Source organism: Numenius arquata, chromosome 20, assembly GCF_964106895.1.
Source record: "Numenius arquata chromosome 20, bNumArq3.hap1.1, whole genome shotgun sequence".
Lineage (NCBI taxonomy): Eukaryota > Metazoa > Chordata > Aves > Charadriiformes > Scolopacidae > Numenius > Numenius arquata.
Window position 1 is genome coordinate 8,386,084 of NC_133595.1, and position 26,614 is coordinate 8,412,697.

The 26,614-nt window shown below is 45.5% G+C and overlaps 3 protein-coding genes across 3 annotated transcripts; 1 reads left to right on the forward strand and 2 right to left on the reverse strand.

Moving 5' to 3' along the window:
* Positions 1 to 140: 140 nt before the first annotated feature.
* On the reverse strand, positions 141 to 16,692 carry CEP104 (centrosomal protein 104). The gene is made up of 22 exons (XM_074161594.1): positions 16,635 to 16,692; positions 15,746 to 15,910; positions 15,048 to 15,221; positions 14,588 to 14,726; positions 13,820 to 13,885; positions 13,388 to 13,464; positions 13,063 to 13,231; positions 12,687 to 12,845; positions 11,806 to 12,054; positions 10,726 to 10,929; positions 10,030 to 10,197; positions 9,173 to 9,346; positions 7,786 to 7,962; positions 7,264 to 7,470; positions 6,654 to 6,770; positions 5,988 to 6,024; positions 5,433 to 5,514; positions 4,726 to 4,834; positions 4,281 to 4,419; positions 3,761 to 3,828; positions 2,187 to 2,277; positions 141 to 959 (listed from the first exon to the last, which is right to left on the reverse strand). Exons 2-22 carry the CDS (start codon positions 15,856 to 15,858, stop codon positions 823 to 825), a joined length of 2,856 nt encoding a protein of 951 aa, XP_074017695.1. The 5' UTR covers positions 15,859 to 15,910; positions 16,635 to 16,692; the 3' UTR covers positions 141 to 822.
* Positions 16,693 to 16,748: 56 nt separating this feature from the next.
* On the forward strand, positions 16,749 to 21,742 carry DFFB (DNA fragmentation factor subunit beta). Its single transcript, XM_074161613.1, has 7 exons — positions 16,749 to 16,875; positions 16,950 to 17,076; positions 17,857 to 18,045; positions 18,481 to 18,560; positions 18,732 to 18,902; positions 19,117 to 19,217; positions 19,694 to 21,742. The coding sequence occupies exons 1-7, from the start codon at positions 16,762 to 16,764 to the stop codon at positions 19,908 to 19,910; spliced, it is 999 nt and encodes a 332-aa protein (XP_074017714.1). The 5' UTR covers positions 16,749 to 16,761; the 3' UTR covers positions 19,911 to 21,742.
* C20H1orf174 (chromosome 20 C1orf174 homolog) lies at positions 21,631 to 24,909 on the reverse strand. Its single transcript, XM_074161615.1, has 3 exons — positions 24,664 to 24,909; positions 23,535 to 24,026; positions 21,631 to 22,789 (listed from the first exon to the last, which is right to left on the reverse strand). The coding sequence occupies exons 1-3, from the start codon at positions 24,907 to 24,909 to the stop codon at positions 22,682 to 22,684; spliced, it is 846 nt and encodes a 281-aa protein (XP_074017716.1). The 3' UTR covers positions 21,631 to 22,681.
* Between the last annotated feature and the right edge of the window lie 1,705 nt (positions 24,910 to 26,614).

The window sequence follows — 26,614 nt, forward strand, 5'->3', positions numbered from 1 at the left end:
TGGCATTGAGCGGTGCTTTGGGTGCTGCTCTGCTGCCTTTAGAACCCTAAACCTGAAATACGTGCGGATTCAGGCCTCCACAGCAAACCCGCCTCTCACCGCGGACAAGAAGTGTGACCCTGCGTGACCCTTTTTTTTTTGGCAGAAAACTGTTAGCAATATATTCCGCAATTATTCCATTGAAGTGATTATCTGGTAAAGTCAGCTAACACAGGCGTTCCTTCCCAAGTTTTCACAATATGTAACTGCAAAAAAGTGTCACACTTGGATCAGAAGAACAAGCGCTTTTCAGCTCTGTCCTGAAAGCCTGGTAGGGCTTTCTGCTCTTCCCCAAAAGAAAGCCAGAACACAGACAACTGCGGCTTTTGGATCTTAAGAAAATTCCTTCCTGATTCTTAAGGAAATTCCTTCCTGGATCTCAAATCCAGCCTGTTAGAGCCCCAGGCCCAGAGCAATCCCAGGAGCTGGGCTCACCTCTGCTGCCTGTAACTGCAGTTGCAGCATGACTCTGTTACCTTGACTCATTGGGCAGATTTTCAACATGAGGAACCAGCCGAAGACCAAGGCACAGCCTTCCCTGTGCCACAGGGGGAATGTGACAGGCCAGATCTCTCCCACAACATTTGCACGTTTCTAGGAGCAAACCCCGGTGCTGCACAGGCAGGTGACACAAGAGCTATCAGACAAGGGCAGTACCACGCAAGGCTGATCAACAGCCCCACGGAGTCAAACAAAAAAGATGACGAGTTGCCCACAATTTTTAAATAACTATTAACAACTATTTGCCCAGTTATTAAGACAAAGGAAAAAATACTTGTCCTGTCATCGCTTTGAGTATGTTTTGCCAGTGCTTTTATTTGGACCCCCTCTCGGGGTTGGGATCTTGCTTCCTATAGAGGGAGGTCGAGATTTTGCTCCTGAAGGACCCGTTTTCCTTAAATACTGGCCACCTACTTTGCCTGTGAAGAGAAAATACAGATCATTATTACAAGCACATCTAGTCCCAGTCTTGAGTTGTATCTCCCATTTTGGTTCTCAAGATATATTAAGTCTAAATGACTGATACCAGCAACTAAGAGTCAGCAGCATCCAGGCTGAGGCACATCTCGTACCAGGAGGGGTAGGACTAAGTGGTCAGGGCTCCCTCCTTATCTCTAGGAATTTGCTCTGGAGTTTTAGCTTGACCCAGGCAAGATTTAAGTTCCTCCTGACCATGTTTCCAAACTCCAAGCAGCAGCAAACTAACCAGTGCTCTCATTAGCAGGCAGAAATAGCAGGGCTGCAGACAGACAGACAGCGGTGATGGTAGGTCCAGCTGAAGACTGGAAACTGCTGAGTTTAATCCCATTCACTAACGACAGCTCAAAGAGACAGTTCAACAGCTCTCTCCAGGAGTTTGGGGTAATTGTGGAACACAGACAGGAGCAAAGCAAGTATCAGAGAGAGGAGGTTAATTCCAGCAACGACCCGAGCACACAGCGGACAAATAACCCTGAAAAAAGTCTGAAGGGGGAATGGGAATGGGATGTTACTGGCTAGAAGAGTTTTGGTGCTGCAGGCAGTGAAAATAGCTTGTTTGTTCAACTCCTGTGTTCAGGAAATAAAAGGATTTTGCATGTGCTTTATTTATAAAGATGACTGTTAAAAAAACCACCTGACATCAGCATCAATTTTTGCACAGTCATAAATTCTGCCTAGCTCCTGGGTTCAAACTGAAAAGGAAAAGCAGCACACAGCACTAACGATTCAATTCAGCTTGTAATTAGGATGAGATTAGCACCCTCTCATTGGACAGTAAAAGCTAAATCGGGCTCTGGGTTCTCTGTGTCAGCGTTCAGGAGCTTTCCAGCACGTTAACTGTTTGGTGTCGCTGCTGACTGCTCCAGTCACGGTCGCACTATTATGCAGGAACCAGACTGAACTGATCAAATTATCAAATTCCCCCAATGAGCTGAGCTGATGCCGTCACTCTGAAACCGCTGTTACTGAGAGGGTTTGAGAATCCACTCCCCGAGCAGACTGTAGGCCATTCCGGCAGAGGAAATAGCAGTCAGGTTCCACACATGCAGAAACTGTGTTGAACAAGCAATTAAGAGCCCTCTTGCTTTCAAGGATGAAATACTTTTCTTAAGTAAAGGCAACACAGTAAAAACCATAATTATCGTTATTATAAAATAGCATCTTACCAGGCTGCACCAGAAGAGTTTTATTCATTGTGGAAAACCTCCGCTGATTCATTTTACAGCCATTGATGCCCATTAGGTGAGACTTCCAGGCCTAAAGTCAATTAAAAAGTAGTGATACTACAAAACCAGCAAAATTAGCCGATCTTTTATCTAGTCACTACATAAGCACATTTAAAACACAGGGAAAATCAGAGCTCTATACGGATTTTATGGCAATAGCATTTCGATCTGCTCACTCATAAAAGCATGAACACCTTATGACTTAAAAAGTGGAATAGAAATTAATATATCAATTTTTAAATATACCTTAAAAGGTACCTCACAATAAAAAAAAATCCAGCCAGATGCTAGAAATGAAAAGCAAGTGACGTTTGTTTTGCCTTTTAAATTTTCTCAACTAACAACTGAGTTCAAATCAGGAAAAAACAAGGTACAAATAACACGGAAAATCCTTTCAACTATACATTAAGCTGAAAAGGCGTGGGCAGGACTGCAAGGCTCTGATAATAGCTGAAGCATTCAGCAGCCTGAAGGAGTCAGAGCCGCTATTACAAGAAAACATGACAGACGCTTCAAACTAGAAGCTACGTGAAGTCTCTCGCTTACAAGAATAATTTGCGCAGAAGCAAGAAAAAAAAATATCCCCAAATGCAACCACCACATACGTTTCTCAACAAACCTTTCAGACTTGGTTACAATATTGTCTGAGCTCCTCACGCCGGGCAAAGCAAAAAGGATTTGCACAAAACTTCATTTTGAGAACAAAGCGCTACTCAAGGGTCAGGTCCCATTGAAAGGGAGACAATGACACAGGTGACACCAGCCATTGACCTTCCACTGGCTTTAACACCGAGCTTAGAGCTGTTGGCTGCCTCCTGGACAGACTTCTTCAGAAAATTAAATCATACCCACAACTACTTAAGATGATCATAATATAGTGTAGGTGGATTCATACAAAAGACTGAAACAGATATTTTAAGTATTTTTCTGAACAAATCACTTTTTATATAATTTTCAATTGCCAAAAGCCCATTTTGGAGCTGGCGTGTCAGAGATTTCATAGCGTCAGGCAGTTACAGGGAGCAGTGTGTAGAAAGCAGAGAGAGGCCTTCTCAACTCTCTTGACCCTTATAGCAGTTCTTGCTTAATTTCTTCAAGAGAATTTTTTTCTTATACCCCAAATCAACAGCACGTTAATCCTGGATGCCCTGTTGGAGGTGCTCAGTCTTGTTGCAGTATCTTACGCTGCAATATGTCAGCCCTAGGGTTTGGAGGGACAAGTGAGCTCACAGAATCTGGTAGTTTTGGGGAATCTGGAAAGCGCGTATCTGCCTCTGAAGGAGGAGAAAGACTGACACTGAACAGCTACAGAGCCCTGTGGTTCCCATAAACGCCTTTGAGGGTAGAAGAGCCAGGATCAAATACATTCCCCAGAGTGGGGAATAGCCATCCCAGAGCCCGGCAATAATACAGGCAAGTCCCTAAATCACTGGGCGTAAGGCAGCGTTAGGAGAGGACACGGATTCAGTCCCAGTGACACAACAACATCAGACCCATCTCGAAGGCAGCCTCACCTCCTCTCCCGGGGGAAAGTTGTCATGGCACAACGGGCAATGGTTTGCCACATTCTCTGGTTTGGCAGCTGAAATGATTAGAAAAATAATATGAGAATAGCAAAGACAGGCTAATTTCAAATACAAGAAGAGAACTTGCACAATAAGGAGCATAAAACTACCCCATGGCTAAACCAGCTCCTACCCTATTAACTGCTCTCAAAGAAGCCCCATGTTTAATCATCTACATTGAAACAAGATCAAAAGGAACGATAGGGCTTAATTCACAAGGATGTGGTAGCGGCTTTCTGTTCTTCTCACTCGTCCTCCCCACGTGCATTCAGAGAAGTGAAGCATTTCAAGCACTGGGAAACTCAGGCATTTATTCCAAAAGTGTTCCCTCCTGAGGATTTATTTCAATTTCTGAGTTCATAGAGCAGCACCTCAACAGGAGCGCTCTGACCTCCCAGAGACACACAGGATTTGAAAGTCTGACTGACTTGATTTTTGAGGTTCAACGTTCCTGTTCGAATCTACTCACAATTGCAAGTCTTGCTCTTAATATGCTTGGGCAACTCCTCTTTTGGAAGGGCCTCGCTGCATCGCTGACATTTCCCAAAGTTGTCCTTTTTATCACAATCCATCAACAAGTGCTCGGTCAGGCTTGCGATTTCCACCACCTGCAACAGGACGAGAGGGACCCAGAGGGTTTGTACCGTACCGAGCAAATAACGATAGGATTTTAGTAACTGCTTATGTGGTTTTTGGAAATTAAATCTCACTTTCCAAAATGGCAGAGGGAAAATGAAATTTTAATCCTGTTATTAATACAATTTACAATGCTGCTCTTTTTGAAAAGCGCTGCCCAAGATCACTCAGTTGTGTTCAGCATTCACCTACGTTACCGTTAAATATCTTAGAGCACCTTAAACCCAGAATAACAACAGTTAGTGTCTGGTGGTATCCCTAGGCAGTGTCTGCCTCACCTGTTTGCAGTGCTCACATCTGGTCAGCATCGGGCAGTGTCTCCAGTAATGGAGATCCAAACCTTCCTCTGTGAAGGATTCGTCCCTTTCACCACAAAAAATACATAAACTAGGAAAAAAAATACAAACATCAGTAACTTCACAGAGTGAAACTGATGAACCCTGGTTCTTCTGTTAGAAACTATTCTGAAAAATAGCTATCATCTTGGTAAATCTTATCTTCCCTGCATAGTGCTGACCTTAGGATAGGGCATGAACAGATCCTATTATTTATGGTAAATACAACTATAAAGCATTTATTTGTACAGAAAGACATAATTCCACAAAAGCACCGAGAACAGCTCACTGAAACTGGCTTTCAGGGCCTCAGAATTTCTCTATGACCTTATCCCACAATACACGTGAAAGCTACAATATGTCTTTACCTTATTTTATACCAGCAGCTGAACATCAAACTCTGGCAATTTCCTATCCCACAAGCAACTGCTCGGAAAACAAGTTCAAGGTCACACTATCCAAGAACTTTAAAAAATCACCATCTGGTATTGCCTGGTGATATTCCCAAATCTGTTAGAAAATATTTTCGTTTTCATTGTTTAAATTCCAAAGGTATTAGCTTTGATCTACTGGAAAAATGTTATTAAGGTCATTAGCTTGCAGGTTACCCTAAGTGCTTAAGGTGATTAGAAGCTGCTCATCTAACTTACTTATCCAAGTAATTTGCGACAGAGTAGTGATTATCTGGAAGCTCTGCTGCTGCAGTCGGTGGGCTTTCGTTTACCTGGTAACCTGTAAAAAGGGAACTAGTAAAACCAAGATCACATTTTAATTCAGTTTTGTGCATGCCTAGAACCTGCTTCTCTGGATCCTAACAGCAAAAAGCCCTACCAGAGGCATACCATTGCCATACTAGTAAATGAACACTGACAGACAACAGACCTGCAGGCAGCTGGGAAACTAATTCTTTAGTCATCTAGTGAGTATTTATACATGTAGTAGATGATCTACCTCAGGTTGGGGAGAAACCTAAAGTGGTTTCAAGCCAAGACACACTCATTTCTTAGGAGAAATTAACTACTTATCTGATGGCAAATCTTCTTCTGTGAAATGGTCACCTCTATGGCAGACTGAGACTCAGCCAGGCTGACACGCTCTGGCATGACTTGAACTGAGATCAGTCAATAACCCATTGAGCATCTGCAGTCTTTCAAAGACATCTTGAAATATTTCTACATTTCTTAATACTATTTGAAATTACCTACCTTGATACTTTGGCTTCTGAAAATCAGATTCTCTCTCCTATTGAACAAAGAAATATAAATCAGAAATTTGCTTAATGACAGTGACTCTTCCCAGGGAGAAAGGGAACAGATTACATCCTGATTTTTCTCTGGAATTAAAAGCCTAGCAGCAGAGCCAATGCATTACAATGTTTGTGCCTCTGGTCTCTTGGGTATAGAGGCAGTGATCTGTCTCAATGGGGAGCATGGGAAACAGCCCCACTTCCCAGCACCAGGCAGCTAACTGCCAGTCTGAGGGTCAGATATAAAATTCCGTGGAAGCGCAGTACAGCCTGCTTCTGGGAGGGGGCTGATGCACCATTCCTGTACTCTGGCCGACACAGACACACTAAGACTTGTAGAAACACCCTGAAACTTACCTTACAATAGACAAAACTGTTATAAAAAAGAATCCAAGTTTTATACTCTGTTAGGAAAAACAACCCCCCAGATGTTAAGGTGAACTGCTGAAGGGGAAAGCCAGTCAGTGTGTGTCATGGAGTCTCTCCCTCTCTCTCCGTTTCTTTTCTTTCTTTTTTTTCTTTTTTAATTTTATAAACAGAAACAGTAATGCTAATTCTCTAAGCCTGTGACACCTGAGGAAAAAAAGGATTAAGCAAATGAAAATCAAAACCAGAACACCCTAACCTTTCCAGCTTGAACTTCTGCTTGTATCTCCCTCAGAGCTGCCAGCTGTCCTTGCAGGACTTTTATTTCTTCCTTCTTCTGTTTCTCTGCTTCTTTTGTCGCTGCCCTTCTCTGGGTCTGTCAAGAAATACTCTTTCAATTACAAAAGTTTTTGAACCATCTGTCATACAGAAGAGACTGCAAAGCACATCAGCATAGAATAAATGGTGAATGCAGCACCAGAAACATCCTGCTCAGTGCAATGACTGGTCTGTCACAGTAAAAGGTCTCCCTCCTCCCAAATTCCTCTGCATTAACCTGAAAGAAACACACACCATTTCCTCTGTGCTGACTGCTTCCAAGGCCAGCCAGCATAAAACAGCATTTGCCAAAATGCTTGTGTATTATTCCCAAAGTACCACCTCCATATTCTTTGTAGGCTTTATTTGGAAGAGTGAGCACATGTAATAAACCGAACCCCAGCTTCTCACACTCAGTAATGTCAACAACACACCTTGAGATACTCTGCTACGCGTGCCATTCACCGTCTAATACAGCCATGAAATCAGTCTATTGCTCAGTGCAATGCAATGTTTAAAGTAGCTGCATGTTCTACCATCTCATTACGTACCCTGAGCTCAGCTTCAGAAAGTTTACCATCTATTTTAGTAAATCCATCAAAGAGTGTTTTATAGAGAACAGACTTGCGAATGCTGGCATCATCGGGAGGGAGATACTCCAGTATAGCAGCCCTGTGCCTCCTGTACATATCGAAGATAATCCGCAACGCCACATCCCGAACCTCATAAACTCTGTGCTCCAAAGCTCCTGTTGCAAACTAAAAAAAGAAAAAAACAAAATTATGCCTCTCTTTTCCCACATGTTTTTTAAGGACTTGGTGATTAGTCCAAGACAATTATTGCACTGCAGTGGGAGAAATCTTCACGCAGACAGGTTTTTCAAAACACCTTTGGACCCAGTGATTCTTCCTTTCTCTATTGGCATCTTGCTTCCTCACAAAGTTGTGAGTTGCACCTCCAAGAGGCTCATAAATTCTCTTTAGCAATTCACCAAGCACCCCAAAACAGACAGACAAGCCTTAATAAAGCAGCAACAAAAACAAACCTCACATGCCGTGAACTCAGACTCTTACCTTCATGACATTGCTGATGGTAAAGCCAGAGTTCTCCGTTCCCAGGTCTTTCAGGAGACGTTCCACTAACTCCACCTGACTCATTGCCACATGTGTCGGGGAGTTGGGTTTTAAGGGTTGAACCAAATGAGCTGGGATGATCTGAAGAGGTTTAACTTCACTACACAGCGCCATTTCCTACAAATGTACAGAGAGCCAGGGTGCGTTTAGGAATGCTAAATGAGGACAATTAACTGTCTTTGCAAAGTAGAGCTATTCTAAGTTACTTATAACAACTTAAGTAAAAAGAAATAAGCCTTCTATGAGGAGTAGCTGCTTATTTGTTACTTTAGCAGCCAGCAGTTGCTTGCAAAAACTTTAAGGAGAAGATTATACAGATGTTTGGTCTTTATGTTTGGCATCAGAGAGAAAGCTACTGAGAAATTGATAAAATCTTAGACATACTCAGATGAGCTGTAGAACTGGGTGTAAGAAAAACGTCAAGAACTCCATCTGACACTGAACCATATGAGGAGGAGGTAGATGAGAAGCATCACAAAGAATACAAATGCATCAAGATGGATTTCAGGAGTGCTTCAGAAGGCATATGTCATCTTAGAATTTCTCATTCTATTTTGCAAAGAACCTTAAGGGCTAAATTCTGCTGTTATTCAAAGCTCAATGTTTATTTCTTTGCAGGTTTAATAACTGAAGGAGCCCTGCTCCCCGCTCCTGTCAGTGGACAGACACTCAAGCAAAAGATGGTGTGCCGCAGTCCCTCCTCCAGAGGGCCAGCACAGTTGTCACCAGGCCACTTCACTCCATAACGCTGTTAGGATTTTATTTATGTCCACAGTGAAAGAAAAGTCTGTTCCCTCCTGGTGTGGATGCAAGTGAGGGTAAGAAACCCAGAGCCAGGACTCGCTCCGCTCCTGGGACCAAATCAACACCGTTCCACACAGAACTACTGCTCTTCTTCTAAGTTCTACAGGACAATAGAGCCTTTGTCAGTGCTGAGCAAGGAATGGGCTCTGTCCTTAAAAATGGGCATCTTTTCTATGTTTTTGCTAAGTTGATTTTCAAAAGTTGACTGTCAAAAAGGCAATGAAATCCCACCACAGCCCGAGGAGCACGCTGTACCTTCCTGCTCTCAGCTCTGCACATCACTTGCAGCTAAGAAGAATATGAGTTACATCTTTCTCGCTACATCCCCACACTGTCCCCAACAAAGGTGACAACACACGGCTAGAAAAAACACAGTAAAGATAGTAAATTCTTGCTACCGCTTTGCCTGCCATAAATGCATAATCCTTTACAGCAGCAAACTCTGGACTTGAAATCAAGCCTTTATCCACCTACAAGCTTTGTGACATTCTTAATGCAAATCAATTTGAAGAGAAACACCTACCCGAATAAAGTTAGAAGCCAGAAGGCGAAGACGCGATGAAGAGTCTCCTGTTCTAGAAAGCAAATCTGGAAGCGTTTTTTCCACACAATGAGAAGTTTCTAGTTTTCCTAGTTTATGCTTTGGTATATATTGTGTAATGATCATTTTTAAAAGTTTCAGGGAAGCTTGAAAAACCTAAGTTAGAAAGAAAAAAGAAACACTGAACAAAAATACCACACAGATCCCTGTTTTCAGACTATATCATACAATCTTTTCTGTAGCTCTAAAGACCAGCAGCACCAGGAATCTGGAACTACAGTAACACTCTTGGTGGAAGCTACTTCAGATCTCTCTCCTCTAAAAAACATGTTGCTAGGGCTTAGGTGAAAGGCTTCGGAATTTGTTTTATAAAGAGTGACACAGCTCTTGATTTTTTTTTCTTTTCCTCCTCCTTAAGGCTTATTTGAAGCCTACAGTCCCCTTCGGCTAACTACAGACTCTCAAGATGGAAATTAAAAGTTACTTCATTACCAAATTTCAACCTTAAAAAAAAAAAAGCAAAACCAAAGCCCACAAGGCTCAACCACACCACGCATTTACCGCATTAGCAGTTTTTGCTGAAGATCATTACTCAGCCCCGGACAGAATTTTCTGTGCTGCTGAATGACAGACATTGCTCAGTCCTTGATGCTCACTAAAAGCTGACATTCCAGTTGGTTTGGGATTTGGTGTTTCATTTGTTTTGTTTTGTTTGTTGAAAAAACTTACTCAACACTTTTACAAACTATTTGTTTGAAGTATCTTTACCATATGGTTCTACAATTTTTGCTGCTAGTTTTTCCACAAGAGCATTTATCATCAAACATATCACAACTTACTGAGGACACTATGTCTTTGGTTGCCCTCCTCGCAAGAAAGATGGCAGCCCTCAGCATGTTCTTTAAATCATCCTTTGGGGTGTTTACTGACACTTCCAGCAGCTTCTTATATACCGCTAGTAACGCATCTTCTCGATAGGACCACGTTTTGGAATATGCTCCTGAAACCTGAACACAGAACCACTTTAACTCTTAAAAGGTCAACAGTGATAGTTCACTATTTATTCAACATTTATACACAGAAACAGCCTCAAAAGAACATATGAGCTTAAGCATGAGATCCCTAGGTGTTTCCTATAGGAATCTGGCATTTATTAAAAGAGGTGTTTCTGCACTTTTTTTTAAAAATGGTGAATAAAACGGATTAACAAGTCAGGCTCAAGGAACCATTTCAGACACAGTAATGGTTTCTCTCCCTACAAAAGACCATTCACAGTGGAAGTTATGGGTATTCTGGTAGGGTCTGTACCCTAAAGCATCTACTGACACTGCTTAATAGCTCATCAAGTAATTGCTCATAAAAGCTACAGCATCATACAAGCATTGAAGAAGGCCCCCATATATTGAATTTTAATCTCAGATCCGTAAGTAACAGCTCTGAACGTGTAAAAATTGTATCAGCAGGTCCTTGTTGGCATATCAAATCAACTCAACACAGGTGACAGCAATCTACGTGTTTATTGTGTTGTTCTTTACCAAAGCTTCTCCAAACACCTCAATAGCGGGGCTGGCCTCCCTCAGCACCTTCTCCGTCAGCACTTCTGGCTCCCCAGTGATGCCACTTCTCGGGGTGTCACCAATGTCCTCTGCAGCCACCGGTGGCTCAAGGTAGGCAACTGCTTCAGCCGGCTGTTTGCAGAGAGCTGGAAGGGGTCTCTCGTCATAAGGTAAAAGTTCAACCTAAGAGAGAAGACAAAATTTGCTATTCTAGAAATGACTTAGATGTAAAGTCATTTCACCACTAATTGGATTAACCTCTATGCAGTTTTTCCCACCTCCGTCAAAGCAGTATTGCTTTACAATGAAGTACAGATGTTGAAGTTCCCATAATAGCATCGTGAAGAAACGGAATCAGTGCCTGTGAATAAAACTTATTTCTGTATCTATAGAATGCAATAAAACACACACAAAATGCCTGCTGTGGAAGTGCACACATCTACAAAAGAAACCACCTGTTGACAGGAGGCCAGCAAGTCATAAAGCTTTATTTGTTAAATTATCTCATGTCAACATCCCGTTAAGAGAGAATCCGACTGCTATCAGTGCCAGCACAAGTCTCCCTTAGCTTCAAAACCTGAACATCAAGCTAACTAGATACCATGACTTTCTTCCTCTCTTGAGACACAAACCCAACTCTTACCCTACCGCCACATTCCAACAAATTTCGTTGCTGCTGTGGATTCATCCAACATGATCTCTAAGAAGGAGATTTATTAAGCCATTAATAGAGCAAACAGAAGTCAGCTTACACTGTATCAGCCATGTTACCCCCAATTAGTCATTTCATGTCTATTTGCTTCCATTCATCTATTGGTAAATCAGGTATAATCCACTTTTGCCTTAATCTCAATGACATTTGCAAAAGCTCCCAAAAAAAAAAAAACAGGAAAGAGCAATGCCAATGCCAATTATTGGATGGGCACTGCTCGGCAACAGTCAGTTCAGACAGTACACAAGCCACTAGAATAACCACCGAAGACCTTGCTGTTTTGGAAGGCTGAACACAAGATGACCTGCTGTGACAGATTTCTGCAGTGACAGAGGTAAAATACTCACATTTTCTTTGAGAAACACTTCCCTAGAGGTTGTAGGATGAGTCACAGGAGGAGGGGACGGATGGGGAGCAACAGGCTCAGCAGAAGGGGGATGTGCTGCTGGCTTCTCTTCTAGCAAAGGCTCTGCCTTCCACGTCTCTCCTTTTTGTGGTTCTGTGTGCTCAGAGGGAGGTGAATTTGTAGCTTCTGTGTGCTGAGGATTGTCAGTACAAATCATAGACTCCAAAGGCAAATCAGGTGGTTTTCGAATCTGAGAAAGGGAAGAAGATTTTGTAAAGCAAAGCTAACAATGTACTAAAATCACAGTTAATACAGCTACAGCTCTGAGAGTCGATGACATTCTGCTGCTTTCAAGTAAGTATCAGACCTCATTTACAGACACGTTATCATTTCCACTGGATGCGGCTTTATGAAACAATCAGAGAATAATTCTGTGTGGATGCGTGTGTGGTGACATTATAAAGCTTCCCATTCTGAGAACAATATAAAACTCTATTTTATCCCGTTAATTCTTTATGGTTAGCCATGATGCTGGAATTAGCCTGTTATACCCCTTCAAACTACGAGAAATAATATAAATCTGCATTGGGTAGCCCTGAAATTATGCAAAACATCCAGGATTCTAATGTCATTTGTCAAAGACCTCAACAGTTCAATGTAATGTAATTCATGGAGAACTAAATTATGTTCATGAAGTGCCATGTGCAAGTCTTTGGTCAGGGAAATCCACAGTCCAAACAGAAAACTTTAAATCCATATGTAATTGTCATAAAACAACTGTGCAACAACTCTTATTCCCTGAATTTATCTTGGTAGCTCTGCCATTTCTATTTACAGCAACTGCACGATAAAACCTCCTGGAATAGGAGTAAGAGTACCCACCATCAGCTCTGCATCCAGCAGGTCGTGGAGCTCCAGCTGCTGGTAGACCTTCAGGCGATATGCTTCCATTTGCTGCTTCTTCTTTTTAGCAAGATCATAATCCTCTTTCTCTACAGCACAGCGCTTCTCTACCTCATACCGGCCAAGCCGCTCCCCGACCTAGAAGATGGAATAACGAGCTAGTTCGGAATCACACTACTGGACATTTGTACGTTTCACTATTTCCAGCCAAGTTGTTAAATCAAGCTATCAGATTTAAAAATTACTGTTTTGAAAATATACTGGCAATCGTTATGATTTCACATGAATGCCAGGGTCCCTGATGGACCCCTGAAACACCGTTTGGCGTAAGAGACAAACAGTCTCTCAACAATACCTTCTGCAGGTCAGCAATGGCTTGTTTGAGTTTCTTGGCGTAGTCGTAGCGTTCATGACGGGCGGCTTCGCGCTTTTTCTCATCCAGTCTGCGTATTATCTGAGCAACTTCTGGGTCCTGGTACATGTCAAAAGCCAGATCATCCAGAGGTGAAATGGCGTCAGGTTTCCTGAAGGTAAAATAAACTTTCTGCTAATCCAAGATAGACCAGGCTGAGCATATGTCTTCTCTTTCACAAACAGGGAACTAACAAAATCCAGAGACTGGGAACTACTTTAGACTGAGCAGGTGTTTTGCCAGGGTAGATGCAAAAGAACATCCTTACCCAAGGTAAGTTCCATCCAAGGCAGGATCATCTGATTTAATTCCTAAGTAGTGGTCTATCAGCTTCTCTCTGGAAGACTTTGTAGGGGAGGAAAACATATCTTAATGCACGTTCATCAAGCGTATGTTCAGGACAGAAACTCTGACTTGCCACAATCAACAAATGCTACACAGCTTATAACAGTTATGTTTTGGGGCATACTGAAATTTGGAGAGGCTGAAAGTGCGAATGTTCCAATTGACTGTGTTTTAGTTTTTGTATTCACAAATCAGTCTCAATTTTTGAGAGCTTTCTTGCTTCAAGATAACATAAAAAATAAAAAATCAATACCTGGCAGCTCTGCTACAGCACAAAACTAGCAGAAGAAAGATGCGCTCCATTACCCCAAACCCATGTAGCAACAGCAACGAGAGAGGGATGCTTTGCACTTACGGTGCTATTGCTGTCATCGCTGTAGTCTGCTGGGTCCCCAATGATGTTTATAGCTACCAGGGCAACCTGGGACAGATTTGAAGAACATGTATAAGCATAAGGTCATTACTTTTTCCATATCTTATGAAAACTGAAACAAAAAAAAATGGACCAAAAAATTGTACAAAAAAAAAAAAATAGGGCCTGTGGTCTCTGGGGTGGTGTGGAAGGAAAGAAAAGCACCAAGTGCTAAATGTACTTCATGCTTCATTAAAAATTGATTCCCGAATCTACAGACCACACTGCAGACTCATCAGTTGTTCCCTTTTCTGCTCTGAGATGGAAGTGAGAAAAGTCACTGCAGAATTGGGGCGGATATCTGCTTTTTCTGTATGGGGATGGCTGTACAACACCTCCACTTAATGCCACATCAGATCCTAGAGACCAAAAGTGGTTTTCTAGCTGCTCTCAGAGGAGAGGCTTTGTCTCCAGCACAGAGCCTGTGGTGCAGCCTAGAACTCAGAATGAAAGGCAGGAAGGGAACGTGCACTCGAATCCTTCATTCTGGATGAGTTGCATGCACTTGGTCATGATTCCAAGTCACTTACAACCTCTTATTTGTATTTTCTGTTTTAAAAGAAAACCCAGAAAGAAAACCCAAAAATAAACCCAGGAGCTTTCAACTGACATTTTTAGCTTCTACAAATCAAGGGAGCAGATTCCTATGCCTGTTCTGTACTACTGAAACGTCACCTAGCTTACCAAGCAAGGACTCTTGAGCCAACTTACCTGACCGTATAAGTTGTACTTATTGACATAATTTTTATGGAAAATCAGCTTCAGGTACTGGCCAACTGCATCCATATACACAGATTTTAACTCTCGTGCTTTGAAATCAGTCTTTTCGTTGTCTGAGAGAGGGACATAACTGTGAAGGAAAACGTAACAAGTAAGCAGGGGAAATGTACAAATGCACAGCTGTATCTTTGCCCCTCAGGCTGGTACTTTGATAAGGTTCAAAACTCCCTCATAACTGAAACAACGCGTGCTGTCATCTGGCAAGTGTTCCTCTGCATTGCGCCTCCTACACCTACGTCTTCAGCTTTGTTACAGATGTAAGCAAGCACAGAATCTCTTTACTGCTTGCAGCAAAGCGTAGCAATGTCGCGTGCAAAGCATAATGAGTATTATTGCCTCCTGAAGCCTTTCTGATTAAGGTAGGAAACCCATTTAGAGCTTTCTGACTTACCCTAGTCTGTGAAACCTCTCTGACTGATAAGGAGCAAAGTATTCAGGCAAGCTTTCGCTGATGTAGAACTCAATTTTGCTTGAAATCATGTACTGGTGAGCAAGCAACTGCAGTTTTCGTATTCGACATCTCTCCACCAGCTGCAGAACAATTTCCTGTGGATACTGACAGAGTCTGAAAACATACACAATCTCTGAACCATCTTTTTAAAGATGAGTGCGCTTCCAACTTGAGTAATATTTAATTATGAAACTTTCCACAGTTATTATAGTTTAATTCAGCATTAGAAATATTGTAAAAAGAAACCGAAGAGTAGAGTAGAAACAATTGTTTCTTCACCACACACATGCGTATGTTAAAGTGCCCATACATTTCTAGGGGATGTGCTGAGAAGAGTGGATTTTTAAGACTAAGCCAAAGCAGTTGCAAACTCCAGGAAGACTGACAAGAACAAAAAATAGTTTCCTTTTTTTCCTTTTTAAAGGACTATATTTAAATGCAGCGTGATGCCTTTAGGTGATAACCAAGGCACTTTTTCCCCGCAGGATAAGGATTCTGGGGGATTAAAGCAACTTTTTTGGTTTTATAATCAGTTTGGTCTGGGATGCTGTTAATTCCTCTGACCGTGCATGGTACATCTCCCACGCATTTTAACCCTGGTGTCTCAGAGCTGTGCACATTCCTCCCCCTGGCAGTACCTGGGCGATCGCCATCCATTCACTGTCGGTGCGTGAACCATCAGCTCTTTTGCGCTGAAGCCATCTTCGTGTCCCGACGAACTAACGACGACAAACCCGATCTTGTGTGGCATCCTGCAGAGGCGAGCGAGTCAAGGCAACGACGTTTCAAGCTTAAGCTTGCCCCTGGAAGGACAATAAAAAAACACTGAAACACTACAGTCACAGAATTAAATGCTGTGGTCCAAGAAGTCAGTTGATGACTACAAAGCTAAATTTTCTACAGTTAATATTGGCAACATAAAGCACACCATGTTCTTATGCTGAGCGTTTTATCAGTACTTGGTGAAATGAGGGTTTAGCTAACTTGTACAGCAGTTTGCCAATAAGCTCAATTAAATCTGCTAATCCAAAACAGGATTTGAAACTATTTGAGCTTCAATACGTGCACAGGAGCGGCCTGTACTGTCCTGTGTATGCTTGAACCGAAGGAAAAAAAAAACAACCAAGGACAGGGTGAATTTCGCCAAAGGCCAGCACCTTTCCACAGCCCCGCACATGCCCGGGCTGCTGACAGGGACAGCAACGCCCGGCAGGACAAGCGCAGCCAAAGACCACCACTACCCCCCCGTGCTGTGGTGATATTATGGCACTAATGTTAGCCCTCCCCCTCCTCCCGCAGGCCCAGCCCCGTCGCTTCGCCTCAGCAGGCGGCAGCAGGCCGCGGCGGCGCCCCGCAGGCCCCGGAGGGGTCATGGCGCCGGCTCGGGGGAACGGCCAAGCCGCCGACAGAGCCGCCCTGGACGACAGCAGCCTGGTGGGGACTTCGGGGGAGGCTGGCCCGGGCGGAGGGGAGAGGAGAAGAAGGGAAGGGAGGAGAGCAGGGAACACCAAGCCAGGCCCCACTTGCCTCAGCGCGGCCCCATCGCCGGGTCTCATGGCAACGCCGCGCCCGCCGCCGCGCATGCGCGTCCCCCCCGCGCCGCCCCTCAGGGCGCATGCACGGCCCGGCGGCGCCAGGGAGGGCGGGCGGCGTCATGGCGGAGGGGTTGCGGCCGTTCCGGCTGCGCGGGCGCGGAAGCCCGCAGAAGTTCGGTGTGGCGGCCGGGAGCCTGCGCGGGCTCCTGCGGAAGGGCTGCCGGCTGCTGCAGGTGCGGGCCGGGGGCCGCGGCGGGGGGCCGGCGAGGCGGCCCCGCCGGTCGCTGACGGGGCCCGCGGGGGGCAGATTCCCTTGGCAGGCAGCCGGCTCTGCCTCTACGAGGACGGGACGGAGCTGACCGAGAGCTACTTCCGCGCCCTCCCGCCGCAGACGGAGCTGGTGCTGCTGGGCCCCGGGGAGAGCTGGCCGGGATGTGAGTGCGGCGGGGCCGGGCGGATCGGAACGTGGAGAGGGAGTTTTTCCAAGGGCACGGAGTGATAGGGCGAGGCGTGATGACTGTAGAATAATACTGTATATTAACGATTTAACGTCTGAGAGAAATCTCATGGACCAAAGCTGCCAAAGGAAGCTCTTTGAGCTACAGGGAGACACCCCCACACACACAGCCTTTAGTGCTTGCCTCCAGCTCTGGGCCCCCCAATGCCAGAAGGACATGGAGCTGTTGGAGCGGGGCCAGAGGAGGCCACGGAGATGCTGGGAGGGCTGGAGCCCCTCTGCTGGGAGGACAGGCTGAGAGAGTTGGGGGGGCTCAGCCTGGAGAAGAGAAGGCTCCGGGAAGACCTTAGAGCCCCTTCCAGTCCCTCAAGGGGCTCCAGGAAAGCTGGGGAGGGACTCTGGATCAGGGAGGGGAGCCACAGGAGGGGGAAGGGTTTGACACTGGAAGAGGGGAGATTAAGATGAGATGTGGGGAAGAACTTCTTTGCTGTGAGGGTGGTGAGAGCCTGGCCCAGGTTGCCCAGAGAAGCTGTGGCTGCCCCATCCCTGGAGGGGTTCAAGGCCAGGCTGGAGGGGGCTTGGAGCAACCTGGTCTGGTGGGAGGTGTCCCTGCCCAGGGTAGGGGCTTGGAACGAGGTGGTCTTTAAGGTACCTTCCAACCCAAACTATCCTATGATTGGGGCAGGGAGTACAACCAGGGGTGGGGGGTCAGCACTTGGGCCCATTCATGTCCCTTCAGCCCCCCCCCAAACCACAGGTGCCAGCGACATCGAGCGGTTCCTGGCTGCCTTCTCCAGCCAGAGAGATGCGGTGGTGGAGGCGGCACGGCAGCTGCTCTCCGGGGAGCGGGCACCCAGGAGGCAGAAGCTGCTGGCGGATCTCATCCACAACCTGAGTGAAAACATCCTGGCCGAGGAGAGGGGCGACGACGAGAAGTGGTTTGAAGGTGCGTTCTGTCACCCACCTGGGGGCAGTGGGTCTCAACCTGCTCAAAAGAGTCACTTCTGTCAGTTCTACTGTTCATAAAAAAAAGTAGTTTAAAAATCTGGGGGTCCTTCTGGCCAGTGGGATTTGGTACCTGGTCAGAGGATTAGTTATCAAATGACCATGCATTTTTAAGTTTCTTTTCACAATCTCTTAGTGTTCTGTATATGCACATTAACAAGAAACATTTAAGAACTACTGCTCTCACAGTAGATGCTCTGCATGGTCATTTTAAGTGCTAAGAGCAGGGAAGTCTTGAACCAGGAAAATAAATATGGGAAAGTAAAAAAAAAAAAAGTCTGCATAGTGAGTTTGTGAAAAGAAGGGATAAATTCCCAGGTAGGCAGATGCCCAGCACTGCGAGTCCCGAGTTACAACACGATCTAACTCCCTTTAGGTCTGGAGTCTCGTTTTAAGAACAAATCAAGCTACATGCGGTACAGTTGTGAGAGCAGAATACGGAGCTACATGAAAGAGGTAAAAACTTCTGATAAGTAACTTATTTTCAAGCTTGTAGTAAAAAATAATCCTGTGACCGCATATATATATAAAAAGCTTTTATAGTGCAACAAATTCATTGCAGAAAAGAGCCTCAGGCTGCTCCAGGCACCAAGGAATGATCGTTGGGGTTTTTTTTTCCCCCCCTAGGTTAGTAGTTTCATTTCAAATGTTCACCCTACAGCAAGAGAGGCATATAAAGGGATAATTGACCTGATGGCAGAGAAACTGAAATCCGTGAAGTATAACGGGTGCTACTTTGACAGAAGGGAGGAGGAGGAGGCCCGTCTGTGCACGCCGGAGGGGTGGTTCTCGTGTCAGGTGAGTTCAGCCCGCTCTAAAGCAGAGGGTCTTGGTTCCCACAAGTGGTGACACATCTTGCAGTGATGTTAGAGGAAGGGAACGGTTCCCTGGGTGCCACACAGAGCAGTGTGAGGTGTGGGGTGATGCCATAGCAGCCATGATGTCCCTGTGGTCAGTCGGAGCAATGGGCTGACGAGCAGCACCCTTTTCACTGCAGCCTCTTGTTTTCCAGGGGCCTTTCGACAGAGATGAGTGCCCGTGTAAGCATTCCATCAACCCCTACAGCAACAGGGAGAGCAGGATCCTCTTCAGCACCTGGAATCTCGATCACATGTACGTACAGAGGATTAATCCAAACTTAGTGCTTTTGTGCCCTTCATCTGAGACAGGAAAGGTAGAGCCATTGAGTCTTTACACCGCGCAGTCAGCTCCGCTGCGAACAGTGCCTTGTGATAAAGGATGCTCAGATGCTGCAGCTGTTTCTGACAACATAAAATCCCGAAGACAGATTATAATGCCGCCTCTCATTAGCTGCTTTGCTTCCCTCCAGATTTTCTTTGTATGGAAATATCCCCCTCCTCACCGTGCTCTCCTTTGTGAAGGCTCCTCTCTGGCAAAACCCCATTTTCAGCCATTGTGTGCTTGTGAGGCAAACAGCGTTCGCTAAACTGATTTCCTCAGGAAAACAAATTAATCATAAACCTAGTTATGGTGAAAGAATTCAAATTCTGCCTGGCTCTAAAAGGGAGATGGAGACTTATTATGAAAACTTTTGATGGCAATATTGTTTTCTCTTTTGTGTATTGAAGAATAGAGAAGAAACGTGCTGTCGTCCCAGAACTGGCAGAAGCTGTCAAAACACGAGATGGGAGAGAAGTGAACTGGGAATACTTCTATCAGCTGCTGTTTACCGTGGAGAATTTAAAACTTGTACATATCGCTTGCCATAAGAAAACCAATCATCATCTCAGCTGTGACAAAGCTAAAATTTACAGGAAAGGGAAGCAAAACCACAAGATTTCATAGCGCTATCCCTCGAAATGAGTCCTGCTTTTTTCAAAACCATGTCACTTGGTATCATTTTTAAATAGCTCAAGTTTCTTAAACAAAAGCTTATTTAGGAGTCCCTGGCAAAAGAGACTTGCGAAGTGATTCGACTGCCGTCTCACAACACGGACATCTCTATCGTGCCTCATTCTGCTCTCCCGGCTTCTCACTGACTACGAGCCTTCCTCAGATCACACCCTGTCGAGTGCGATAAAATACAGCTGGGAGTCAGGGTATGAAGATGAGGCCAGAGGCTGGTGCTGGTTACGCCCTACGATCTCTCTCTTGCCGTGGGAAATGTAGGCCCCAAACTCACAGTGCACAGAAATTAAACTCAGACGAAACATTCCTTAATAACTAAACTGAGGGTACTTGCAGATTTGTGTTTTGCTGAGTATTAGGCCAAACAAAGAATACTTCAGGAGAATTATTTTGCTCTGTGCCAAATACCTGTGCTCATCCCCAACCACCCCGTTTGCTGCTGCTTTCGACCTGTGTCTCCTGGAAGGAAGAGCGAGGCCAGGCCACAGCTTTGCTTTTACCTCTGCTCTCTGGCAGCTTTCCCATTGATTTCCTTCTCCTTTCAGCCACTTTCTGCGTCTTCAGCTTGAGTCTGCTTGAAGGAATACAAGCAAGGATACTGTGTAATAATCACGTTTACCTGCTACTTCAGAGAACAGGGCTTCTGTAAAACACTTACTACCTCAGGTAACAAAATACAAATAGATCCATTTTTACTTGATTTTTTTAAAATACCAGCTGATAGCAACTGAACTTTTAGGGACTGTGTAAGTGACATGAATTTTTTTTAAATTAAAAAAAAAAAAATGACCACGATCTCTCTGTGTGTGTATGTGGAGACAGAGGAGCACGACTGGTCAATGGGGGGGTAACAGCACAGCCAGTACCCACCAGAAGGACTGAGCACAGGGAAAGGCGTTTATGAACAGAGGACTAATTACTTATTGCTCTGTAAAACCACATCCCTCTGCTCTAGGGAAAAGCCCTCTTTTCCCCACATCGCTGGTTCTCTCCTACCTGGGCAAATCCAGTTAGTGCACACAGAACTGTGTTAGACAGTCCCGCTGTGTGAGCTGTGACTTATCACAGTCGTGGAAACACGGGAGCTCTGCTACAGAGAGCACTGATTTACTTTCAACTACAAACTCAATTCCCCTCCCAAACTTTTCAATATGAAAAGTAAGTAGGAGCATTTTAAATACAGGATTTCTAATACCTGTGCATTGAATTGATCCTTCCAGATTTGCCTTACTGAATCCCCACTGTCGGTCACCACACTGGTGTGACACTGGGGAAGGCACCTCAGCCACGGTTCTAGTGACAAACACAGTGTCATCCCTACGGCACGCTTCCTACAAACTGAAAATCACCATTTTGCAGAGCGCTGAAACTAAAAAGAATGCCTGTGCGTGAAGAAATATTTGCTAGAAAGAGAGGGTAGCAAATACGGCATTTAAGAAAAGCTGGGAGAGCTCCTTCAAGATGGAGTTGTGCTGAAAACCATGAATATGCTATTAAAAAATTAGATTTTTCTGTGTTACAGAATTAGAGTGAAAAGGAGCCAAGAAATATCGTTGACAGAAACAATGCATCAGCTGGAGTGGAAATGTGAATAAATTAACATGTCATGCATATACAATTTGTTTGGCTTACAACTTTCGAATGTTTAACAGGCTATAGCTGTAGAAATTAATATTTATTTAAACCATCTGCTGATAACATTTTCTCTGTATTTTTAGAAATGTAGAAGAAACTATTTATAACAATAAAGATCTGGAAGCTTATTGCATAATCACACTTTCAAAGAAGTATTACCATAACCATGGGGTGAGTTCACAGTTCCCAAAATCATCTGAGGTTGCTCATTATTTTCTAAAAACACAGGCCAGAATAACCAATTTGGTGGATAGACCCGTATCCTCAGCAATCGATACTCGTTCATCTACCGATCAAGTCCAACACCAAGAGATGCTTTATCACCACCAATGCATTTGTTTACAAAATTCTTACTCATAACCCATGGAAGTCCATGAAAATACTGAAGGCAATGCTTGCGGCTGCTCTGGTGGGAGAAGGAAGCCGTGGGCTTCGCGTGGTGGGTGTTCAGAGAACTGACTTGAAATAAAAACATACTGAACTTCCCCAGAGTAACACCACAACTCACAGTGACATCCACGCATTGAGTTCTGCCACAGAACTGCATTTTAGAGGTGTAATTGGTGCTGGTTGAGATGTAAACGATGCGACACACGTTACACAGCAGAGCCCGGCGTGTCTCTGTGCTGGGTACCCAACTGCCTGCACTCTCGCTGCATTCCAGCTCGATGCCACAACGGCAGACAGCTCAGAATTAGAAGAAAAAGGCCTCTGTTCTAACATGGTTCTCTTGGCTGCTTTTAAAAAAGGAGTGACACCAAATGTTCACCCTAGATATGGGCTCAAATTATAAAAAAGCAGTAAGAATTTCTATTTTCCCTGTTTTTTTTCCCTAAATATTAATGGCAAAATGATAAATTACAATTTATTTCCAAATCACTGAAAATTCAAGTCAGTCTTTGCCTCAGATAACCATGGGAGAATGCTGTATCTGCCAATTCCAGAAAAACAAACTCTACCCGTTCTCTCTGAGAAAAGGCAAACGCAGACACCTTCTGTCAGTGACACAACCAGCCATCGTTACGTGGTTGCAAAGGAAAAGAAAAAAGGTTTGGTTTGTTTACAGTTTGTTGTTAGACAACATCCTCTTCCTCCTCCTCCTCCTCCTTTGCAATGAAATGCAGCCGCCGGAATTCTCGCCTGCTCATCGTTGTGCTAGGGAGTGGAACTGGCGGGAGATCCTTTAGGAAAAAGATAAAATCATTAAGGGAAATCTGTTGCAGCAAATGGTAGATCTGCTGCCTCTTCGGCAGTTCCCGTACTTCCACAGCAGATTCCAGGCACCAGCACACACCTCTGCACCTGGAAGCGGTGGCATACACCCACAGCCAAAGCCTGAACCTGTCACGGCTCACGGTCCAAGCGAGGGCTGGCAGATTCAGAGAGGGTGAAGGAGGAACAAATCCTCACCACTCACAGTAAATACCAGCCGTGACTCCTGCTAAATACCAATCCTCATGAAACGCCTGAAAGAAGGCGGCATTACTTGCCCAAAGTCACACAACGTTAAAGGCAGACCTGGGATTTAAATTTAAAGTTCTGGCCCTTGATCAGTTCAAAAACAGAGGTGGCCAGAAACCAGTTTCCATTCCAAACAATTACAATAAAGAACCAATGACCAGTGAAAAACAGAATAACACTGTGTCTCCATAATACAGCTATCTATGAGTAAAAATATCTATCTTATGGAATTGGACTGAACAATCTAATTAAGAAGGATTCTACATCTGAAATTAACTTGGCTGGGCAATTAATTTCATCTCCAATTGAGACAATTCTATCTAGGGGACAGGGATACAACTCCAGACGTCTCCCAGTACTGGTCAAGTTCCGCTACAGCTCTGAGGGTAGTGTAATATTGTTTGAAGACGCAAGACCGAAGTGGAACAGAGTCTGTAAAGTGTGAACAGACTGTCCTCATCTCACCTGGATGAACTCCACATCCCCAAAGAAGCGATCCACTGGCATTGGCTGGTTGCTGTCTTCATCCAGGAAAGCGCTGCTGTCTAGTTGTAATGGCTTCTGTGGGGGATCTCCATCCTCCAGGCTGGACCCCTCCGACAGGGTACTCTCACAGCTGCTCTCCTCCTCGGGGCACACGTGATTGTGCAGGTTTTCATCGCTGCCCATTTTTGGTGGAGAACTGCTCGATTTCACTGCATGTGGCTCCAGAGGAACATTGTGTTCCTTTTCCTGTTTCTCTGTGTTAGTCTCTGGAACGCTTTTGTCTTTTTTCTGTTGAATTACATTGCAGTCTCCTGGATCTTCTGAACATTGATCCCCATCAGGTGTTTCAGGCGTTTCCCCCAAAGCAGCACTTCCATGGGTAAGTCCTTCTAGTTCTGATTTTACTAGACTGTTTTTTTCACATTTTAGCCTCTTTGAGGGTCGTCTGTCAGCCACTTTGTGTGAAGAAGTCTGCTAGGGAAAAAAAAGATAAGATCCTGAAGCTCACTTGAAATACATAAAATCACCAGATCTCTTTAGTTGCAAGGCTGGATGTGGAACAAGGTGAGCGGCACCTTGATCCAAAGCCACATCATTGAGAAAAATAATCAGTAGAAAGTGCACCTGGAAAGAATACAAGAGGAGCAGATAGCTCATCCTAAATCACAACGTACAGCCCATCACCCGTGGAAAGCTGCTTCTCAAAGCATAACCTGGCACCGTACGTGGCTAATCACCACTTTCGTGTTTTCTCAGGGATGCTGGGGATGGGGATTAATGTAGCAGAACGAACCGTCGCCCGGTGTAGCAGAGCGTCCCGCCGCTGGCTGGTGGCACAGCACACGGGCCAGCAGCCTGCCACGGCCTTTACACGGCCATAAATCCCCAGCCCGGCCCCGCAGCAGACATACATGCCCACAGACATGCCCCTGCCGCCTGTTTTTGCCCACAAGCCTCTAACAAAGTGGCGGGAAGGCGGAAAGGCTGAGAATTTACCTAATCCTGCAGCTAATTCCCTCACGGCGACGCTCAGTTTGTAGCGGTTAGTGACCAGCCGCCCCTCGGCCCCCTCCCCAGGCCCAGACCGCCCCGGCCCCGGCCCTCCTACCGGGCTCGCCCTCCGGGGGCTGTCCCGCTCCTGGCGACGGACCGCCGCCGGCGCTTCCTCCGCGGGCTCAGCAGAGGCGGTTGCCGGGCTCCTGCCCTCCGGAGACCCCTTCGCGCAGCGCCCGGGAGGCCGCCGCCGGCCTGGCAGCGCCGATTCGCGGGGCCCGGTGCGGCTCCGGCCCGCCGCCCGCCGCGCCGGGCCGCCCGCCGCCATCTTGGAGAGGGCGCGGGAGCCCGCGCTCGCCATCTTGTGGAGCCTCTCGCGTCAGGGGCAGGCGGGCCTTGCTCTCGCTTTTCTCCGCGGCGTACCGGGCGGGCAGGTGGGCGCTCCGGGCCGAAACGACGGGCCAAGGAAAGCTTCGTCCCCGCTGGGCGGTGTGGAGAGACGGGCCCTGGGCAGGGAGCCCGCCTCGGGGCCTGCTGCAAGCAGGGCGGCCAGCCCGGTCCCACCACACGGCCCCAGACCCCGGGTTTGGCCCACAGGTAGCGTTAAAGTAAGATTTAGCAAAGTGAAAACAGAGGAGCTTGCCTCCAGATCTCCCTGATGGGCGGCTGCCTGGGGGAAGAAACCAAACAAATTCTGTCTGATAGCTGTATAGATGATAAACGTTTCCGATCTTTTGCTCCCATTGTGTCTTCCTTCTGGAGAACACTGGCTCTGGTTATAGGATGTGCAGTCGGGGGGTTATTATTCAGACATACCTCTCAGTTCGTTTCTACAGCCCTCGGGGAACAAATTACATCAGTAACTCAAATCCCTCTTTAACTTCAAGGACTGTGATGATAGTAGATGAATTTCTGTGTAGCAAAGCAGCCTGACACCTAGATTTAAGTATGTAATTATCTTCACTTATTTTACCGGGGGAGGTGAGGTGGCACACTTGCCCGTTTGGAGAAATTGTAGGTCCTGCCTGCCCTGACGGCCCGCGCCGGAGGAGGGAGCCCAGTGCCGCCGCCATGGAGCCCAGGGGCTCCATCCATCGCGTTAAACTACAGCTCTTTCTGCTGTTAATTCAGTGTTTTGAGGACACTGTGGGGATTTTTATAATTCTGTCCGGCTGAGGGCACAGGAGCTTGCTTCTTTATAGCAGCCTCTAACGTTTTTGCTTATCACAGAGCTGTACCACAGGGCTCAGTGGTGTGAGGATATTACCTGTGCTCCTCAAGCCAAGGGAGCTGATAAAACACTTGTTCGTTCATCCTGCCCTTAAAAAACACGAAGAACAAATTAAATCGCAGAAATAAGTGGCAAGAATATGCCTATGGGAATATTCAAGTAAGACATTTTTTCTCAAAAGCGTAAAGTCTCCCAGTTAAGCGGCGGAGGTTGGGAGACATCACTGCAATTTCCCTGGGTGCTCAGGGGTCCTTCTGTGCTTTGTTCCCCGGCTGAGATAATTCACATTCTCCTCCAAAAGCTTCTCGACTCGCTCCGCTTTCTCTCAGCACTGTTGCTCGCGGCCATGGAATACAGATGATTGTTTTTATTAGGCAGTGAAAACTTATACTGTCTCGTAAACAGCAGAGGACTAGAACTGGCTGAAGAACCCAGCATTTCTGCAGCTGGAAAACTTGGTGGTGGTTTCAATTTCCCCAACGAAGTGAAAATAGAAAAAAATTGAATTTTGAAGATTTTAATAAATGCTTTTCACAAGACTATGTGATTTTCATTCTTTGTGCTGCTTTGTGAAGTTGATGTGTGTGTGTTTGAGAGAAGCGAGGGCAGGGGTGGCTGAGCCCTAAGCAGCCTGGTGGCCTTTGGTGGCCCAGCATGGATGTGGGCTCACAGGTTGGGAGTGAAAATAAGTGGCCGCAAGCGCTTTGGACACTTCCAAGGGACACAGCACCTTGCACAGATGAAGCCATGATGGTCCCTTCCAAAGCTCTGGAATTACCCTCACCCCGTTCTCCCCTAGAACCACGTTACTTTGGGGGGAAATGGTGGCGATTTC

What these genes read in the sequence shown, in the direction of transcription:
- CEP104 (XM_074161594.1), bottom strand. Translation starts at nt 15,858, where the DNA reads ATGCCACACAAGATCGGGTTTGTCGTCGTTAGTTCGTCGGGACACGAA. An exon ending in AAGTGTTTCTCAAAGAAAAT is followed by an intron (nt 10,930 to 11,805) that starts GTGAGTATTTTA and finishes CTTCTCTCTTAG; the next exon opens with GTTGAACTTTTACCTTATGA. An exon ending in CCATCAGCAATGTCATGAAG is followed by an intron (nt 7,471 to 7,785) that starts GTAAGAGTCTGA and finishes TTCTTTTTTTAG; the next exon opens with TTTGCAACAGGAGCTTTGGA.
- DFFB (XM_074161613.1), top strand. Translation starts at nt 16,762, where the DNA reads ATGGCGGAGGGGTTGCGGCCGTTCCGGCTGCGCGGGCGCGGAAGCCCG. An exon ending in CGACGAGAAGTGGTTTGAAG is followed by an intron (nt 18,046 to 18,480) that starts GTGCGTTCTGTC and finishes AACTCCCTTTAG; the next exon opens with GTCTGGAGTCTCGTTTTAAG. An exon ending in ACCTGGAATCTCGATCACAT is followed by an intron (nt 19,218 to 19,693) that starts GTACGTACAGAG and finishes TGTGTATTGAAG; the next exon opens with AATAGAGAAGAAACGTGCTG.
- C20H1orf174 (XM_074161615.1), bottom strand. Translation starts at nt 24,909, where the DNA reads ATGGCGAGCGCGGGCTCCCGCGCCCTCTCCAAGATGGCGGCGGGCGGC. An exon ending in GCCCCCGGAGGGCGAGCCCG is followed by an intron (nt 24,027 to 24,663) that starts GTAGGAGGGCCG and finishes TTTCCCTAGCAG; the next exon opens with ACTTCTTCACACAAAGTGGC. An exon ending in GGGATGTGGAGTTCATCCAG is followed by an intron (nt 22,790 to 23,534) that starts GTGAGATGAGGA and finishes TTTTTCCTAAAG; the next exon opens with GATCTCCCGCCAGTTCCACT.